The sequence below is a fragment of the Brachyistius frenatus genome, unplaced genomic scaffold, assembly GCF_029030835.1.
Source record: "Brachyistius frenatus isolate BFR_SWC_R1_liver_20210118 unplaced genomic scaffold, ASM2903083v1 Contig_4, whole genome shotgun sequence".
NCBI lineage: Eukaryota > Metazoa > Chordata > Actinopteri > Embiotocidae > Brachyistius > Brachyistius frenatus.
The window spans coordinates 8,277,606-8,297,842 of record NW_027210603.1 but is presented as its reverse complement, the minus strand read 5'-3'; the positions used below and the strand labels follow the sequence as shown (position 1 = coordinate 8,297,842).

General features: G+C 39.8%; 1 protein-coding gene across 1 annotated transcript in view; it reads right to left on the bottom strand.

Moving 5' to 3' along the window:
• Positions 1 to 1,016: 1,016 nt before the first annotated feature.
• LOC138630057 (caM kinase-like vesicle-associated protein) overlaps positions 1,017 to 20,237 on the bottom strand; it is a 42,512-nt gene continuing 23,291 nt past the window's right edge. The window contains exons 2-11 of the mRNA XM_069714168.1: positions 11,163 to 11,270; positions 10,927 to 11,058; positions 8,309 to 8,383; positions 7,465 to 7,603; positions 5,797 to 5,917; positions 5,618 to 5,693; positions 5,303 to 5,439; positions 5,041 to 5,119; positions 4,024 to 4,111; positions 1,017 to 3,864 (exon numbers count right to left, since the gene is read on the bottom strand). Coding sequence (XP_069570269.1) covers positions 3,508 to 3,864; positions 4,024 to 4,111; positions 5,041 to 5,119; positions 5,303 to 5,439; positions 5,618 to 5,693; positions 5,797 to 5,917; positions 7,465 to 7,603; positions 8,309 to 8,383; positions 10,927 to 11,058; positions 11,163 to 11,257 — 1,299 coding nt within the window. The 5' untranslated portion in view covers positions 11,258 to 11,270 and the 3' untranslated portion in view covers positions 1,017 to 3,507. The remainder of the gene's footprint in view (positions 3,865 to 4,023; positions 4,112 to 5,040; positions 5,120 to 5,302; positions 5,440 to 5,617; positions 5,694 to 5,796; positions 5,918 to 7,464; positions 7,604 to 8,308; positions 8,384 to 10,926; positions 11,059 to 11,162; positions 11,271 to 20,237) is intronic.

Sequence of the window (20,237 nt, the reverse complement as noted above, 5' to 3'; positions counted from 1 at the left end):
TTCCAATATGTTTGAAGGTCTGCTCTGCATACTGATTACAAGTAATTATGAATGAAACATTTTATATGTGGGTGCGTTTTCTGCAGGACCTCATTTGCAGTCAGCAGTAAACTGAAATGCACAGTGGATTAGTTGTTGTGATCAATTGCTTCTTTAGCCCTTAGGGTGACGATAACATCCATTGATCACTCTTAGAATTTGTTGCTTGGAATAATGTTATCAGTATGAAACTGATCCCTGATAGAGTGAAAGATGGAAACATAACAAAGCAAAAGAAAACACCTGGTACAAGCAGAGCTGTGAAAATCTTAGAGCTTTGTAATTCATCTTCCAGTTATTTTAGCATTTTCACGTTAATTGCACAGATTAACTCCATAAAAGTGCAATTATGGTTTTAGCTACTACTTTAATTAATATGTAAGTTTTGCCCACAGGATGAAATATTTTCATATACCTTGTAAAATGATATTTTCCTCTCGGCACAGACAAACTCTGATCAATGGTCTTTCATCTCTATGCTGCTGATTAAAAGGAACAGAAAGCTGACACTTCTCTCATCCTACCAATGTTAATGAAGTCATCCAGTGGCACAGACACAGAGTTAGGATCCCCCTGAGCCCTGCTGGCTGCTTATGATTGCACAATGGGCATGTAAAAGAGAAAGGCTCCTGAGAAGAAGACTGCTTAAATCCCAGAGGGACCGGAAAGTGAAATCTCTGCATTACTATTTCACTGTGATGCAGTTCTAGTATCCTGGAAAGTGTCACCAAATGGCACTGCTGTGATTTCTTTCCAAACACAAGTTCACACCCCACAAGGATGGGTGCTAAACTTGTGCTAATTGAGCGCGTGTAACACAGATGCTCTCCTCCGGGTTAGGGGGAAAGCAGAGTGTAATGACGCAGGCTGTTTCCCACATTTTCTCAAAATAATCCTCACTGGTTTGAGAGATGCCATGCACCCTCTGTTCGCTGACTGTCGACTTGGAAGAGAAACGAGAACAGATCACACGTGAGTAAACAGATGAACTCAACTTTATTACCATCTAAGTCATTAACTCAGTCAAGGAGTACGGTACAGATCTCACAAATGCAGGACAGGACCTGCAGGTGACCACGGGTCCTGGCAAACATCACATCTACAAATACACCTGTAAGTGCGTGGCAAAATTAACAGACATGGAATACTAAATACAGTGAGAAATGTATTGGAAAAAGCATTGCTTCAAAGTGTATAACATTATTTAAACAGTATCTATTTGCCATCTAAACAAAGAGAACAGACTACATGAAATAATCCATTCACGTTAAAATAAATCTCTTATATCCTTCTGATTGAGCCTCTAGTTAAAATCGAAATATCTATTTTAGGCAATGTAAGAAAAAATATGGCAATATAATCTGAATGATTGGTGTGTCTACCAATCTAGCTTTGCATGAATTAAAAAGAGATATATGTATAAATAAAGGAATCTTTAATAACAAAGTCAAACTTGAAATTATGTAATAAAGGTGATCTGTTTTCTCCTCATTTGACTTGAAATGCACATTTTCATATGAATTCACAGGTGTGCACAGTAAATACTCTTGACAACAGTTTGGGTAAAGTCAGACAAAGTGGCTGTGCACAAGCCATGACATATTACAGTTTAATTAAGTCATTTAATAGTCGTACTGACAGTGTGGCTGCTGTCCTCATGTGGCCAAGGAGCAAAACCCACATGTTTCAAGCGTGTTATAACAGGAAAACATTTATTTGACAGCAGCCATATGTAAATGGCTGTGTGTGTCAGCAGCCCTGATGGGCCTGACAGCTGGCAAGGACTACAGACTTCTACTTACAGGTACGTGGACTGTATCGAAAGGACACCAGGAATCACAGTTTCTGCAGCCAGTCGAATATTGCTCAATTTCCTCTAGAGTGATTACAGAGATCTCCTTCTGCAGCTCATTATTAATGCTCGAGGGGACCAGTGACAAGAAAGGATAGATTGTTCTTACAGTTCATCAAGTATCAGCTGAAAATCAATTAAATAAACAAATAACTGAAAGAGATGAAAAATTCTGCAAAACATATATTAAAAAAATATAAATAATAAATAAATGACATTAAAAAAAAGTCACGCATATGCTTCATACACATTTCAGTACAATACAGGTGAACAAAGCTGATTTGGTGATGACAACTCAAGTTACCATAAAGTCAAAGTGGTGTATGTCCTCCCTTGAAAGCCCGCATATATTAGTCAATGCACATTTTGTTTCAACCAAATATTAAGACATGAGTGGCATCTGAGTCAGTATTTGAACACAAACGTCCTGATCAAATCAAATTTGATAAGAGTTCTAGCGAAACTAAAAAACAACAACAACAACAACAACAACATGTAAATGATGTCATGATGTGAGCTGTGATTTGTCTAAAAAAGAAAAGCTACAAATTAATTTGGATGCATAGAACTGCTATGTAATGAAAACTGTTTTTGTGTGGGTTTTTTTTTTCTTCATATAACTTACATTAAAAGCAGTGGCACTAAATGAACAGTAGTAATAGACAGCATAATGTATAGTATGCTTATGAAAAGAACATTAGCCTAGACACGGCTTGCGGCAAGAGGCGAGGGTGCTGTGGACTACGATAGGACGAGGTTAGCAGTAGCGTATCTTTATCCACCAAGAAGTGGGTGTGAATGTAAAATGAACAGCAAAAAGTGAGAATACATGCTGTTTTGGCTACTTCTACAAAGGTCTCTATGTACAGAATCTTTACACGTACAGCTATGAGGTTCTTTCCCGAACAGGAACTTAGCAAAGGAACATAGTGTGCGTGTGCTCATGTGTGAAGCTGCCTCGTTTTAAAATAAAGTACCGGGCTTAAAAAAAAAACTCCCAGTCATCAATTTCAGCATTGTTTAACGCACAAGAACTGGTAAGTGTTGACAATAACAGATAGTAATGTGAAAGGATTAGGCCTATACATAATCTTCTCCATGTATGAGGGCCAGCACTTTACGGTCCAAATTTCAGGAGCAAAACTTTTCAACTGATTCTAAGAACAAATACTGTAATTATGAGACTGGCAGAGAGAAGTTCCCCAAGTTGGCTCATTAAAATGGAATCAAACCTGGTTTCAGCACAATTATGTCTCCCTATACTCTCTGATCACTTTGAGAAGAATCAGAAAAAAAGACTTTAGCTGTAGGCCACAGCTTGGCAGCGAATTCATTTTGCCCTGAAAACTCAAGTGTGAGGATATAGATGTGGTTTATGTGATTTGACGTACACTAGAGGGTTAGTGAAAAAAAAAGAAAACCGCATGTGAAACAAAAGCCAATGCAACACAGCACTCAGGAAAGGTAGCACACAGCCTCCATGAGATGATACTAATGCTGCAAGTAAGAGAGAAGGAGAGTCAGTGTCACCATGCTAGCAGCTAATGTACAGTGTGCAGGAGTTGGTGGGGGAGTGCAGAGGTTGCACAGGGAGGGGTAGGCCGGGGGGTGGGGGTTTAACCCTGCTCATCCCCAGCCTCGGCAGCTGTGTGAAGAGCGGACGAAGCTTCCCCGTTGCAACGCGATGTGGGCTCTGGCCCCTGCGGCGCCGGGCTCGGCTGCTGCGGCTCTTCGGCTGCCACCCCGGCTCCAGCCCCCGGCGCCGGTTGGCTTATCTCTGCTCCAGTGGGGAGCTCAGTGACTGCAGCGGGGGCACCCTCGGGAGCTGCGGCAGATGAAGGCGTGGGGTGGTCGGCAGCAGCCTGGGGAGCTGCAGGGTCCGCTGGGGCGCCGGCTGCGGGAACACTGGCCTTCGAATCGCTGCTCTCAGGTGCTCTGAGTCTCTTCATGATGGTGGTGACACGCACAGCTTTCTGTTTGAGAAGAAAGACGAAACTGAACTCCAACGTGCTGAAGTCAATGTCTCAACTCACAGTTGCACTATACTTTGCTACTATACTTTATTGTTCACGGATTGCACAGCTACTGTTTGTGAAGAAGAGCTTCCGGAAAGAGAGAACAAACATGCTTACCTTCCACTTAGCTCTGGCAAAATTCTTCTCTATTTGTGCACACACATTTTCCTTGATATTCTTATCTGAAGCTGCACCACCAGAGATCCTGTTGTACAAAATGAGAAAAACATAACAGACCTTTATGCTTCCCCTATCTTCGGATGCCACAACTGCTGCCCACAGAATTACTCAATTTGTTGTTCATTCAACTGACTGGTAAACTTCCGCAAGGACAGATAACCTTTAGGGATTATTGCACTTTTTATTTTTATTTTATTTTATTTTTGCTTCGGCATTTTTCTTCTTATTTTTGACACTGACTGCCAATTAATATATACATATACAGCTGGCTCTCAAATACTTGTGAGTAGCGACAGCAGTCGAAATGTAAAAGTGACTAATGCATGTGTTTTAACTTCAGTCACACCATTGCAACATGCAATAATTCAGACTGAAGTGTCTCTGTATGAAAAAGTAACAACTTCAAATGACTCAGTAACTGGTATAAAGAAACAAGTATTTGATCATATATTTACCAAATCAACTTGAAATGTGACAAGTGGTCAAAAATATAATTCTTAAAGGGCTGTAAGCATGCTAACATTTGTTAATGAGCACTAAATGCTAAATTTTATGTCTTTCCATCCACAGTTGTGAGGACATTTCAACAATGATCAGATACTGTCAACCTGCTGATGACATCAAAGTAAAACTAATCGGATCACTGAATCTAGGGTATAGTCTCTGGGAATATGATTCTTTATCAAAGTTTGGGCCAATCCAATATTATTTTCTTATAATTTAGACATTGCTGCTCAAAGAGCCACACTGCAGCTGATAAAAGTCTTATAAGTGCTAAGCTCTGATCAAGAACAGTGTTTAACCTGTAAAATGAACAAAAGTTTTTACTGTGATTCCATCAAGGGAAACATTCTGCTTTTAAGCATCTTTTCAGATTATATGAATACAGTCTGAATACCCTGCTCTGATTTAAATGGTCTACACAAAAGCCCATATCCGAGCTCTCCTGCCTACCATTCATGGTTTATAGCCTCCTGGGCTGTCAGTCTCTGGTCTTGATCCACCTCCATCAAACGAGAAACCAGACTCTTCGCTGTCAGGGAAAGATCACACAGAAGAAAAAAGGGGTTTATTTTCCTAGTGGATGGGAGCCTACATATGGCATGTGTTTGAACACTCCAGAGGTAAGAAATTGGCAAATTCTCCAAATTTGAAATGTTTACCCAGAGAGCTGTCAGTGTGTTCCTTCACAATGTTAACTTTATCATCTAAGTACCTGAATCAGAGATGTCATCCCAGTACGGAGAGTCAAACTCATAATCGCCTGCCAGGATCTTTCGAAACAGGTTCTTGTCATGGTTTTCATAATCATCGTCATCGGTTTCATCGTAGAAAGGAGGGTTGCCTGACAGCCTTAGGTAAGAAAAAAACAACATTAAGAGTCAAAAATGATTTACATACCATAGTCAAACAAGCCGCTAATATCATAGATCATAACAGACAATGTCAACCACATTATCAACAAACTTTTACCATGACACCAAGTGACTTTAATATCAAGCTCTCATTATGTATCATGCTCACAACTTACAGTATGTACATGATGACACCTGTTGCCCAGCAGTCCACCGGCCGGCCATACCGCTGCCTGCCAACCACCTCTGGGGCTGAACAAGACAACAGAAACTTTCATCAAAGCCTGTGCCCGTTTGGAAGCTACAGTAAGCTGTCATGTGACACCGTCTTATTTGGTCAAATGAATGTTCTCACCCAGGTACTCTGGTGTACCACAGGGGTCTTTGATCAGTCCGTTCTCCAGCTTGGCAAGATGGAAGTCACTGATGACTATTTTAGAGTGCTTCAGGCGGTTGTAGTAAACCAAGTTCTCCAGCTATGGAAGATGACAACATCTGATGTAATATTTGTGTTTATTGAAACCATTCATGCACGAGTTTAAGTTTCACTGGTGAGATAATTTCCAAAACAAAAATAATTAGAAGACTTTAAACAAAAAAGTTTAGTTGGCCTGTGTGACAGTTCAAAACAAACTTAATTGCATTTAAGCCGCATGTGATTAGATTAGAATTTAAAAGTGATAACAGCTTTTGAGCGTCATCATACACTAACCACCTTTTCAAAGTAAATATGTAAATAGAATCTGTTCTTGAATCTGCTCAGTAAAAAGTCTCCAGCTCTGATAAAGGCTTGAGAGAGATGAGTGAGACACTGTTTTGAGCTACAAGCTAATGTTGGTATGCTCATAACAACAATGCTAATGGTGCAATGGTGATGCTGAGTAGATTTAACATGATCACCGTCTTTTAGCATCTTACCTGGGAATATTATTTGTTTAAGGTTAGTTTTTAAAAGGTACTGTATTTGTAAATGCAAATTTTGAACTGATGATGACATAGAGAGTCAGAAGATCATCAGAGTTATGAGGAAAGTTTTTGTGTAAGATTTCATGGTATTTCATCAGGTTGATATCTCAGATGTCTTACTCCGGACCAAAGAAGTTTACCGACTGACAGACTGGCCTGGAGCAATGCCGCTAGCTTGGCTGTTCAATACTTTCGTAACACCTACAGTTTCCATATGTGAAGTAGGCAGCTCTCAATATACTTGAAGTGAGCAGAGATGGTCTTTAGGATGACCGTATGAGATTTTACTGTGGATCATACATTGACATTGACAAAATAGCTCGACGGATTTGCTAACTCTACTGATTAAATATTATGTTTATGGATGCTGTCATTATTAAACATATTTGTATTGTCAGCAAGTAGCACCTCCAAATGATGAAAACTATGTGAATGTGAAACATATTTAGCCATAGCTTTGGGGAAAAATAACTTCACCACATAGCGTGAAAATAGTGTGCACTCCATGGCTGATATTATCTGCTGGGTTAAGAATACAATTTGAAAGTCTTAAACAAGACATTAAAAAGATAAAACACGTTGAAAAGGAATCATTTTGGTCGTGGAACAGATCTGTAAGGTAGCAACAGCAGACTGCAGGCAGCTGTTGCAGGATGACACACTTGGTAAGCAGGAAGCCTGGCTCAATTAAAGTGGGTTCTTCTCTTCTCTTCCTTTTTTTTTTTTTTTTTCAAAGTTGAAGTTTATATTTGGAGCAGCTGATAACAGCAAAGAAGTGTGTTAGCAGGTGAAAAGTTATAAGGCCATTTATAAGAACTGGACTGAATTGTATTGATAAGTTTATGAGATTTTAACCTTTATTTCATGGTGATCACATTATTCTTAACAAATGAATGATCATACAAGATCCCCTGAAAATAAAAATAAAAAGATATTCTTTACACAGTACTCTGTTTCATTGCTTGGGTGTACCTGTGTGATAACACCATGTGTGTTGTTATCTTGATTATTTCCACCTACAATATTTTCAAGGACCTGCGCTACCATAGCATGTTACCTTGAGGTTTCTGTGAACAATATGGAGGGAGTGGAGGTAGGCGACAGCCTCCAACACTTGGCGCACCACGTTGCTGGTGTCTCGCTCTGAGTAGTAGCCTTGATCCAGAATCCAGTCAAACACCTCTCTGCCTGTTGCACTGTGGAAACAGGAAGGCCCGTGTCACATGTTGTTGTTGAAAGTTACAAATGTGGTTTCATCTCAGCATTGAAAAGTTTTCAGACATCCTTTTTTCCTTTTTTATAGAGCTTATCTATCTTGTCTTTGTTGTTTGGGATGCTTAAAATAGATCATAATGAGGCACCAGTCAGTGGTAGACAAACTATAATGTTATTGGTTTAAATCTTACTGAGATTGTTTCTGTCATTCTTCATTCATTCAAACAATTAGGCAATACAGAAATATCTGATAGTAATTTGCCCAAATGATAAACACCATTTATGTAAATTAAAATGTTGTCATTGGTGTCCTTAGACAAGATCACATCAGGGAAACGATGAGCTATACTTCCTCTTGGATGTTTCTTTTGGGGATTTCTCTTCTTGCCAGAATACCTAAACCTACAAATCAAGTGTCCTCAAAGGAGGAGACAAGTATCCTACAATTAGCATTCCTATGGAAATGTATCAAATTCCCTAAGAATACATGCTGATGAGAATGGAGCAGCTGGCAAACAATCATATCTGAATACCAACTGAGAGGAGCTCAGAGCTCGTCTCATATCTACAGGCCCTTAGGCTACAACGGCTCATTACCCACGAGTGTATAATCAACAGATACAGTTGAGGCCCAAGCTACTGGAAAGAATAACAGAGGGCTTTTCCCCTGCAGCATCTGGACTCACAGTTCCAGGAAGAGGAAGTACTCTTTTTTGGTCTCAAAGACGTCCACCAGTTGGAGAATATTGGCATGTTTCACCCTGAGAAGTGTCAGAAACAAGAAGACGGAAATGATGATGTTATGAGTCATAAATGACATTTAAAATGTTTATTCAGTTGAATTAATAATAGAAAAACCACGCTGCAGTGGACATGGAAGCTGAGCTGCTCCACGTAGCAACATGGAAATAAACAATGTGCAATTGCAAAAGATATTCTCAAAAAGAGATCTACATGTGTAACTTCTCATCCATAGAAAGGCAGATTCATGTGATCTGATGTAACCATTTGGGCATAAAGACAACCATGCAGCAGCATGGTGCTGAGCAGCTGACCATTACTTCAACAACCACAGCGCCAGTTGGGAAACTTCGGGCTGCATAGTGTAGTTATTACCTGTCAATTGACAAGGAAGTAGACAAAATAGTTCTGTTGCCTGAATGAATATTTCTTTTAACTTGTACTGAAAAACATTGTCAAAAAGGAGTAAAGTGAGTCACCCCTAACAGGTATGGTGTTTCATTACTATAATTCACATGTCTCATAGGATCAGGAGCCGGTGTTATGTGTTTGACAGGTTTGACCATTTTTGTTCCATAAGGGATATTTTTACAAGGACGTGTGTTATAAATAATTTTGCATTTTAAATTCAAACTGTGAAATAAATAGTAACGTAGTGACAGTGAACGTACTCCTTCAGGTTACAAATGGGGAGAGATTCTGTACAAAGTGTAGCTTGGCTTCCTGCACTAGTTATATGTGGACAATACTATTGTGTTTCTTTACAATCAGTCAGGGGTTATTCACCGCAGGCAGCTGTTGTGACAACATCAAGATGCAGTGGTGGAGTCATTTCTGTAAACTCACCCATGAATGTGAACTGCATGCATTGGCGTACACTTCTGATAAACACTCCGTTTGCTATCCTTTCATAGGACTGGTGCACTAAGTATTATCATGATAATACATTTGAAAAATGTCTACACACCATTGAAGATGCCCTCCAGAAATTTTTTGACATTTAAAAAAAGGATGGTGTCTGATGTGGTTTCTGTACAACAACGTTGAATTACCCTGTTAAGAAATCTTAAAAATGATTTCAACTCCTTCTCTGCTCCAGCATCTATAGACACGCAAAGTCTTCATTTCAGAAGTTTCATTGCTGGGCATAATGTGTCCTACTCCTCTCAAAAGTCCATCCTCAGTATTGACACATCTGCGACTTAGTAGGATACAGAACCGGGGTGGGTTTCCACACAAACTGTGATGTTACTGTAGCAGGGTAGACTCTGGATTTGGTGGAGAAGAGTTGGTATTGGTGGTCAGGTATGACGTTGTGGCTTTAAGCAAAGATAACGTTGCCAAAGTGTGTAAGCACAAGTCATAGTAGTTTAGATGTAAAACAGGTAGAGCAGAGGTCATGGGTGTGAGTATCGGATGGAGTAGTTGAGCCTTCCTTAAGCGTCGTGGGTCTAACTTGACGAAACACCGGTGAAAGGAGGTGCCCACACTTCATAATCCCAGTGCTTATTGCTAAGGCATTGTACCAGGTGGTTTCTTACTTTGGTGTATAAGCATATGATGCATAGCGTTAGTATAGAATGCTGTGAATTGGGTGACATGTTTTGCAGATAGAAATAATAAGTCAGTTGACCAGTACAATATTATTACGCATTCATTTGGCTCTTTGTGTGTACTGTAAAACCTGTTAACTCTTAGACTGAAATTAAAGCTGAGCACAAGGTGTTTCCTTTTTTTATCAAATGAATGTGAAAACAGCCCTCAACTTAACACACATAAAAACAAACCACATATGAAATGTATTTTTTTTTTTTTTTTTTGTAGAATGGTGTTCAAATCAGTGACAATAACAAAGGTATCAAAAACTGAAACGGACTATGAAGGAACCATAATGTCAGTACAAGTGACCAATGGGATTTTTTTTTTTAGTTCATTTCTGGTAATAACAATAATAATAATAATTTTAAAAAAAAACTAGACTAATACTCTTTGCTTTTCTAATGCCTATACTCATGGATTTTATATTTAAAACTACATTAACTGTTTTGCCAGCAGTTATTCACAGCCTTTGACACCATCATCATATTTGTTTTTTCCCTCAAACCCCAATTGAAGATTAGAGCACGAAAAGCAGAGCGGGGCACATCCCTGTTATTGAGGTGTCTGAAGCGTAATTTTCAGAGGAATATGAGTCGATGTTTTGAAAGGCTTCTTTTAAAGAAATCACACCTTCATCTTCATCTCACTCCACTGCTTTGCTTGCTGTCAGTGACAAATTGTTTAATAAGGCCCAGGTTATGCAAATGTAAGTTTTACTGGAAAGTTAGATAATCAGAGAGAAGCTGTGAAAAAAAACAGTGGCTGTGTGTGATCACTCAGCAAAATGAGATTCGCTTGACTTTTTATTTTTATCAGAGCGAGCACTGAGCTGGGTTTTCTTTTTGCCAACTGATGTTGTCTGTGAAATTAGTGTTTAAAAAGATGAAACAGGGAAAAGAAAATCAACCTTTTTTTTGACAGTCTCATTGCGAAAACTAATCATTAACCACAATGAACAACTCACATCTTTAAGATGAGGATCTCATTTTTGGCAGCCTTCCGGACTTTCCTCCCGTCCTTTTTCAGGAACTTTTTACATGTGAACATTTTCACTGTAGTCTTGTCCTTGGCCCTGAATATCTCACAGAACTCCTCCCTGAAAAGGAGCATTCAATGGCATTAAAAAACTAAAACTAAATAAAGCATCATTCAAGTATATATTCAATAGATATAGCACTAAACAGATGTTTAAATACTCACGATTTAACAATCTGACCCAGGTCATATTTATCGGTCACGTCTGAAGGATTGTTGTAATCCTTCTTTTCCCCGATTGTTAAACAGCCAAATGGCATGGCCACTCCTGACCTGTGGTGAGAGAAATAAAAAAGGAAAGAGATATTGTTTCCATCAATCTATCAGGGTATCCCAACTACTGGCTGATTATTTCTTCAATTTGGTCTCACACTGTGCCATAATGGTCCACTGGCTGATGACTTGGCAAAAATGTGGCCCTCCCTCAGTCATAAGGAATTACTTCAATAATGCTGAGAAAGCTTTTCAAAAGTGCGAGAGCTAAAGAGCCACCAGAGGCAGTATTCGTGCGGCAGGTTGTTTCACTGTAACAGAGCTTTTCATGATCCTGCATTATTAAAGGACAAAGCCATAGAGATATCAGTCTCAGCTTTATGCTTGCATCTCATAACTTATGAAGGTCTGCACTGAATGTTCCAGTACTTTTCTGTGAGCTGAGAGTTACAAACCACAAGGGTCAGGGAGCATAAGGACCAGCGGCTAATATGAACAGCGAGCCCAGCGAGGTAACCGCAGCAACAAGTGAAGCATTTCCAATCAAGAGAGGGAGCCAGCAATTACAGGCAGAGCACCACAGGACTCACAGCGGAATTAAAGTACTTTACGAGCCCTGCATCAACACTTGAACACCTAATTGCGGTGCAGCCTCTCTGTTCCTCGCTCTAACAGCAGAGGGAAATTTGCGACATGCCTGCGATTTCTTTTTCACTGAGAATTACAGGTTTTATATTCAGTTGTTATTCTGTGTTTCATGGGAGAAGAAGGGTGATGTTTTTTTCTTCTTTGTATTCCTCTCCCTGCAAAGCACAGTCAGGAGCACTGATCCCTAAGCATGAAGAAAATTAGCTGTTTTCAGATCGTGGAACAATAAAAGTGTCAGGGTCCACTTCAATTAAGACTCTATGTCTTGTTGTCTGTGTATAGGCATATGTTTGTGTGTGTAAGAAACCTAGAATCGATCCTGTTTACTCTGCAAACCAACCACACGCTTCGACAAACATGCAAATTTACCCTAAAAACGGACATAAAATATTTAATAATAAATTATTACGATGTGCAATATGCTACAGCTACAGGTGACAGATTACGAGGTCAGGAAGTTGAATCCATGCCCACAGTTTAGAAATCTGTGCACTTGCTATGTCAATCCATCTGCTCAGTTTATTTTTATGTTATATAGTATATATATATATGTGTGTGTGTATACGTGTATGTGTGTGATGGTGGCTCAATATTCAGGCTAATACCCCGACAATTATACTAACGAGAATCCAGCACGTGACCCTTAAAATTTTAAACATCATGATGATCAAACAACATCAGCCCAATCACTTTCTTCTTCATAAAAAACAGTAAAACATTAAAAACAGGCTATTTGCTGTAAGGTGGCCAACACACTGCCACAATAAATATTTTAATTAAGAATGCTTTTTTTCTTCTTTCTGTGTGGTTGCTCTAGACTGCCCACTACACTGGGAGATACATGTAGTATGTCTATTTTTATACCAAAATATCAACATCCTGTACAGTAAATCGTCTGTGGACACAATTAAGAAACTGGGTTGATTTAGTAACCTGAATACCTAATAAATTAGACATTTCAATTCAATAATGCCATAACAGAGAATTGCTAATTGATTTACAACATTGCCTGCAGTGGCTTATACTAGGTGTTAAAAGAATAGCTCCCTTAATATAGACAGCATGGCTAATCTCTGACGGTTCAAATTTCTATTATGTCTTTGACATATTGTCATAATACCATTCAGGTAAAGTAATCTTTACTGAAAAACAATGAATCTATTGTGCACTTATATTAACCAACTAAACGTGAGTAGATTAACACCAAGCACGTGTTATTAAATGCTCTCCTGATTTAAATCCCTGGACAGATTAAAGACATCTGGTGGGAAAACAGTTGTGCCTCTCTCCATAACTACCAGTGATGTGTCCTTGAATAAGGCATTACACTACTTACTTGTGAAGTAAAACAACTCAGGGACCAACAGCGCAACACTGCAGCCTTGCTGACTCCTGGACTAGCGTGAATAGTCTGTACATAAAGTTTAAAAAAAACGACTGCACAGCAAAAATTCCGCCTCATGAATATCGGGTACAAAATATTTATTTCCTGCACAACAACCATCTGCATCAACACTCTGGGTGATGGATGTCCACATGTAAATGAGGACAGGCAGTATGAGAAGTATAGTGTAATGGGTAAGGGCAATCTGTTCACTGCAGCTCCGAGAACCGACTCATAATCCAATCTAAATGAACAAGGCTCAGCACGGACGTCTCAAATTGCAGAGAGAAAACTGTGCTCTCTCAACTTCCTTTTCTCATGTGAGTCACGAGTCAGTGTAATGCAATCAGTGTAAGGGGCTGATCTTTCCTGCCTGACTATCTCTCAATACACTGTACATGTTTAACAGCGTTAAATGTTTTGGCTCAGTGTGCTGCGAAGACGAAAGCAAAATTCTGCAGGGACTGGGATTTAAATGAAAGCAATTCGGAGTAGGTCTGACAGACAGAGCAGGTGTTAGAAAACATATCAGAGAAAAGATATATTATTCAAGAAAATATTTGTATTCAGCAAGTAGTTATGACGGCCCACATGAGAGTTGTAGCACTGCAGAGAAGTTAAATAGATTTGAGGAAAAGAGAGTGAGAATTAACATCCACACAACAAATCCAAAATCAGATAAGATAATTCCTCAAAGATGGTCAGCCTCTCCCAACAAAAAAGTGTGAATTAGTGTAATGGATGAAGAACTTGTGAAGCATATCAGGCCAAAGTAGCCGGATGCTGGCCATATCATGTAATGGAGGCTGCATAATGGGCCCATTTGGATTGACCACAATCAGCAACATTCAGACATTATCACCCAGTGCGCTGACTGTTATCCGACCTGCGGGAAAACCAGTGAATGGCTTGTGATGCTTTATGTTCCAGCGTGTGACCTGGATCTGCCAGCAGGGCCAGCTTGGGACACACCAAGGAATTTCTGCAGGTGCAGTGAGGATTAACAGGACAGAAGATGGGTAATGATAAAAGGTTGGAGGTTTATTAGATGAGCGAAGCGCTTCCTCCAGCCAGGCAAGGAAGTGAAAAATCAATGAGAAACTCTTGTAGCGCTTGGCAAAGTTTAGGATTAGGCTAAATACAGTGCTAAATGTGCACTGTGTCAAGACTTTTTAAACCAGCGGTAAAGGGGATTATTTCACCTGCCACTATAGCATAATGTTGGGTTATGCCTTGGGGAAATAACTGCTACCTGTTTGGTATGGTAAGCCTATACATATGTGAGGGAGCAGCCGTTTGCACTAATCCCACCATAAAATCCCTCAGAGATGGAGAAGGGTATCCATGTTTTTAGAACGATTTCATTTGCTGTTTAGGTTTTCACTCTGTCTCTGTCCTTCTCTCACCCCTTTCCCCCATTACTCTCCCTCATGCTCAGCAGCAAATAAATGAGGATGAACAGTAAAGATCAGATCCCATAGATCACACTTGTGCTGACTGTAGGCTATTACAGATTTACTGACGTGAACCCAAGCAGTGCTAAGCCTCAGCGGTTATGTACAAACTATATTTTACACAGACAAATGTTCACCGAAGAAACATAAAACATATATTTTGAAAAATAAACCAAATAGTTTTGGACATAGCATGTTTGGCAAGTGACCGAATCTTCAGGCTCAGAAATATATAGGGCTTTTCCGCCAAACCTAAGAGAAAAATCCTATTTTCTTGATTTTAGTTTTGACTGCTGATATGAACTGAGCTTTGTATTGTATCTATGTTGGATCACATTATCTACCTGTAATGTGAAAGCGGTCCCTTTACTATTTTGGTTTACTATCACTGCTCTCATCAGACTTTACCAGCAGCAAGAAGCTGTTTGCAGTAAAATGCTTAAAACACACAGACCAGTGCCAAGCAGCCTACAGACAAAAAAAGCAGCTATCTGGAGAGAATAATGGCGCTATAGAGTCAGAGATTTGGTAGTAAATATGGCAACACACAGTAATGTCATGGGTTTCTGAACTTGGGACCGCAAGTGACCATACTTGGCTGAGCTGGGGAGGAGCGAGGGGTCAATCTGACTGAAAACCCGAGGACACTACATTGGCAACGTGTGTGCACCCCAGGCCTGTCAATCAAACTAGGCACAGGCCATAACATATCTCTCTTTGAGGGCTTATATCTATTTAATTATGGAAATATTTTAAAAAGGACCACCAGAACACTGATCAAAAAGGGAGAGTGTAGCTAATGACACCATAATGACTTGTGTGAATTGACTTGGAACTTAATGACAGAAGTTGACACTTTTTGAATGGGAGTCTATTGCAGCAAGAGGATTTTTGGAGCCGGTCCCTAGTATTTGCTTTCCTTTTACGTCTATGGTAAAAACAAAAGTTATTTGAGTTAATGTTGCATTTATATTTGTCAAGCGCAGGTTTAAGTTCAGTGTGACCCCCGTTACCCTCTGATTCTGAAAAGTGAAGCCAATAAAGGACTGCCTTAAAGTGCAATACCACGAGCGTCGCAAGGGGCTTGGCTTTAAATAGACTCCATAGACTGCCATCCAACTTCTCTCATGAAATACAAAGTCAATCTTTTTTTCTTTTTTTTTTTTTTCAAAAAGTCACTCCTTCTTATTAGTTCTCTGGTGGTACATCTGGTAATAATACTATGATTAATTAGATATAGGGCCATAAAAAGCAGTATGTTTAGGACCATGTCTGTTTGATTGACAAGTCTGTGGTGCAGTCAGGTTTCCTCTGTTTCCCAGTTAGATTTAGTCAGATCCACTGCTTGCTCCTCCACAGCTCTTCAAAAAATGTTCACTTCTGGCTCCAAAGAAACAAGAACGTGATGGCCGAAATGACAGACTCCAGGCTTCAAAACGGCAGTTCACAAACCAGTGGATGACCCCTTAGCTATATCTCTGAACTCCCTCCTCCCCACAAATGGGCTTGCTGAACAATTTGAGAATTGCTACAATGGTCTGTTTGCTTTAACAATTCATAACACTGCAATCACAAATTCAAGGTTCTTATCGAGTGCGCAGCAAAGGTACTCAGGAAATGGTATTGCTCACTTCAAACTTTGAGTTGAATGTTTTTTACAATTATTAATACCTCGCAGTACATACCAATGTTGATTCCCCTTAGCACAGTGCATTGTTGAGTGTTTTGGACAAACTAGTAATCCTTTTTTTTTTTTTTTTTTTTTTTTAAAAAGGATCAGCTTAACCATCTAAAATATCATCTCTTACTTTTTCAGTCTCTCCCTTTCTCGGTATGCTGCTGGAGATTGGTCGGAGCCTCAGCCCCACAACGAGAGCCTCTCCAGCTATTAGGAAATAAACATCCTTGACATTCATTTTCTTTCATCCCTGCTGATCTACTGAGATTGCCCAAGAGACTGTGATTGCACCTAGCCTTCAGCTAAAAGAGAAGATAAGGTCAACACAGATGGGCCTAGCGACAAAGTAGAAAATAGTTCACAGAACATTTTACTAAGCGTATTAGTTTCACATTAACAGCTCAACATTATGAGCTCCCTAAGTCCCACATCGCATGACTGTTCAACAAAGCATCTCAGGCATCTCAGACATACACATACTGTATGTAAGTTGCCGAGGCACCAAAAGCCATGTAGTTTGGTTTGGGAAAAGATCATGGTTTGGGTTAAAATAAGTATGTTACTTTCATAAGTAACATTACATTCATAAGTTAATTTGCATTGCGTCACTTTACATAAGGGACATTGTGATGTGAAAGTGGGCTGCCTTATAAATGAAAGTGAAAGCTTGTGAGAACATCAACACTTCTATCAAGTCAGATCTCCACTGGATTTATCTGCTATAAAGAGACTAGAAAACGTATCACATCCATATATATTCATGATGATATCAAATCACAGAGTTAAGAGGTGGACGATACTCACCCTTGATCTCAGAGATCAGACATAGCTGCAAAGTCAGCACAGTGATCTGAATAGCCTTTTAAAACAAATCCTGTGCGTACTTATAAAAATCTCATCCGACATGACTTGACTTGATTTAATGGGAAACATCACTCACTTATCAGGTATACCAGAAACAAATCTGATTATAGTTCTTAATATACAAGATATATAGCTCTTAAATTTTGTCGGTGGAATAGCACATGGATCTTACAGGCATAACATCGCCGTTGGTGTAAAACAAATCCCTTTAAAGTCAGGTGTGGACACAACATGTCAAGAACGGCCAGGTGTGAAGCGTGAGTAGGTGTGTGGAAACCAAGTCATTAAGGCAGACAAGTGGTGATGACCATATAATTAAAACACACTTTATTTACACATGCAATTTTGTACTTACAGCTATTATGTTGTGAAGGTACAGCAACAAGCAAATCTAATCCCATTAACATCAAAGCTGTCCACCTTTGATTGAACATTTATGTATATAGGGCTGAACCAATGGCCAAGACAATCCATTAGAGCTGGAGTTACTGAGAGGACAGTGGACTTGTAGTAGAATATTAGTGTTATGCAATACATCTTAATGCCTCTGTTAGTGGTGTCAACATGATAACAACACTAATACTTGAAATCTGCTATATAATTGGTTAAATGGAGCCCAGCATGGAAACCAAATACAAATACTTTATATGTATATTATTTACCAAAATATAGTACAAACTGCATTAATTCAGTGGCAGTTCAGTGTATTCATGGAAACACTTCTCAGAAACTCACTAGGGAGGAGAAAACAACACTCTGCAACATCATCACTGCCTCATTACTGCACCTTACAAGAACTATGTCTTTAGATTTGACTTTAAGGGGAAATGGCTTCTTGGAAATGTTGACATAAAAGTTTGCATGCACTGTCTCTGTTTTTTTTTACTGCACTAATTAAAGTTGTAGTGCAGCGTATCAGGCTTGCGGTTTCAACCTTTGGAGGGCCAGCAGAGGAGCGTGGACCAGAGAGCTACATATAACAAGGGGAGAAAAGCAGGGTAACAACAGTAGATAGGAAACACGTGAAGACATGGAAAGTTGCATCAATCAGCAGCATGTGTGGAGCAGGATCAGAATAAAGATGGTGCCAAAGTTTTTTTTTTAAAGTGGGCGCATACACAATTGAATTCATTATTCATGGGTGGCCGTCTCTATTTCCACAGTGTGTCTCACTGGGCCCATGGTTTGTGTCTTTCTTGTATCGAGAAATCGCTATGTCCCGGGGCGCTTGTTTAACACTGTGCTAGGAGCAGACGCCTGGCAGCTCTGGCAGTGCTGTAATAATTACCAGCCATCTCTCCTTAGCCCTCAGCTAATCCCAGTTCAGTGTACTGCACTGCTTGTCGCTGTCAGCGTTAGCCCCCCACAGAGCAAATCTTTCAAGAATCCACTACATCTCTCATTTGTTTGCCAGACACCACAAGGAACGGAGGCTCTTTGAGGTCTCATTCAAGGCCACGGACCCTCGTCATCCAATCACCTTCTAAGAACGATCATGCTCCACAGTATGTGTTGTCATTCATTCAAAACAAGGCTCTGCATCTGTCTCGCATTGCTGCATTCTTCTCTGAATGTGAAAACACTGCAGTGGCTATTTCAGCAGCAGAGTGATCTTGAGAAAAAGATCACTGCTCTCCAATTCACTTCCTTCCCACTTCCTTCTGTCTTCCTGTGCCATCGGTCTCTCACAGCCACGCTGGGAGCCCTCCTGTGGCCAATCACTTGCAGCGGCTACATCACAGGCTTAAACTTGCTCCTTACAAGAGTCCCAAGACAAATTACTGTACAGCCACGTCTTATAAAGAGTCATGGTTCTAGTTAAACCTATTGCCAGCCCTTCCAGGACTGGCAGACAGCCTTTTCTGCACTTGCTGCCCACCATTATTTTTCAGCTCCAGTGCTGAGACACAAAAAGCACAGCCTTAATTAGGCAGGACAGAATGTTATCATTTATGTTTTATAGTGAACAGCTCGTCATTGCCTGCGCGCATTATGAGGAATCATCATCAGAGCTGACTAACAGCACAACAACATGCCGTAGCTGCTTTTTGTTGCTTTTGGCACAGTAGACCTAAACTTTGGCAAAAATAACAGAATTCGTTCCGACCGACATCTGACTAGAAGGGATTTCAAACCTGGAAAACAGTCACACATAGCTGTCCATGATAAACCCTGTGACTGCACCTGCCTGTAGTGTCTTTTTAGTCCTGCCAGCACCAAACACATTCATCTCACATGTCCGCTACACAAAGGAAACAGTTGTGTAACAGATAACCAAATATCTACGGTACAGGAAGCCAACAGAAACAAGTGCATCCTATTGCTGATTTTAAAAGCCCCTTGCTGTATTCTGTCTGCATAACCTGTAAGTCATAAAGACATTGTGAATATGAGATACTGTGGTTTGGTTACATCAATTATTTAAGTGGTTCAAGCTAGTAGATAAGCTGACTCTGCTACTAGTGCTTGAATAGTAATTGTGCGCTGTGCTTGGTTTGCCAGGGGGAGAAGTTTAATTTCCTGCATTTCAAATCTGCTGTGTGGAGACTGTTGGGAGATGATTTAAATGATTGTGTTCATGACTTGTGCTCATTTATAAGCCTGATGCACGTATATGTTTATAAAATAAGCAACCCAATCTCAATGAATAAATTAATAGCAAAATCAATCACTGAATAAATAGTTACATTACTCTACCAATTACACAACAGTAATGTGTTACATTACTTTTACTCAGTGCAGGTCAGTCAAAGGTGCTTGTAGAGAGATTTATGCTGCTGGGAATGACATCACGCTTGAGCTGACCGTGTTCCAGAACAACAACTTGGAAAAGCCAGATAAGCAACACAATTTAGTAATGTGTGCATACAAACACCGTAGCAACACGCCCAGAGATAGAAGTTACTATGTGTACGACTGAGTTAATGATACAAATAAATGTGCTAATAAACAGTATTACTCTAGCTTTCTCCAGACCGTGTGATTACACCCTACCATTC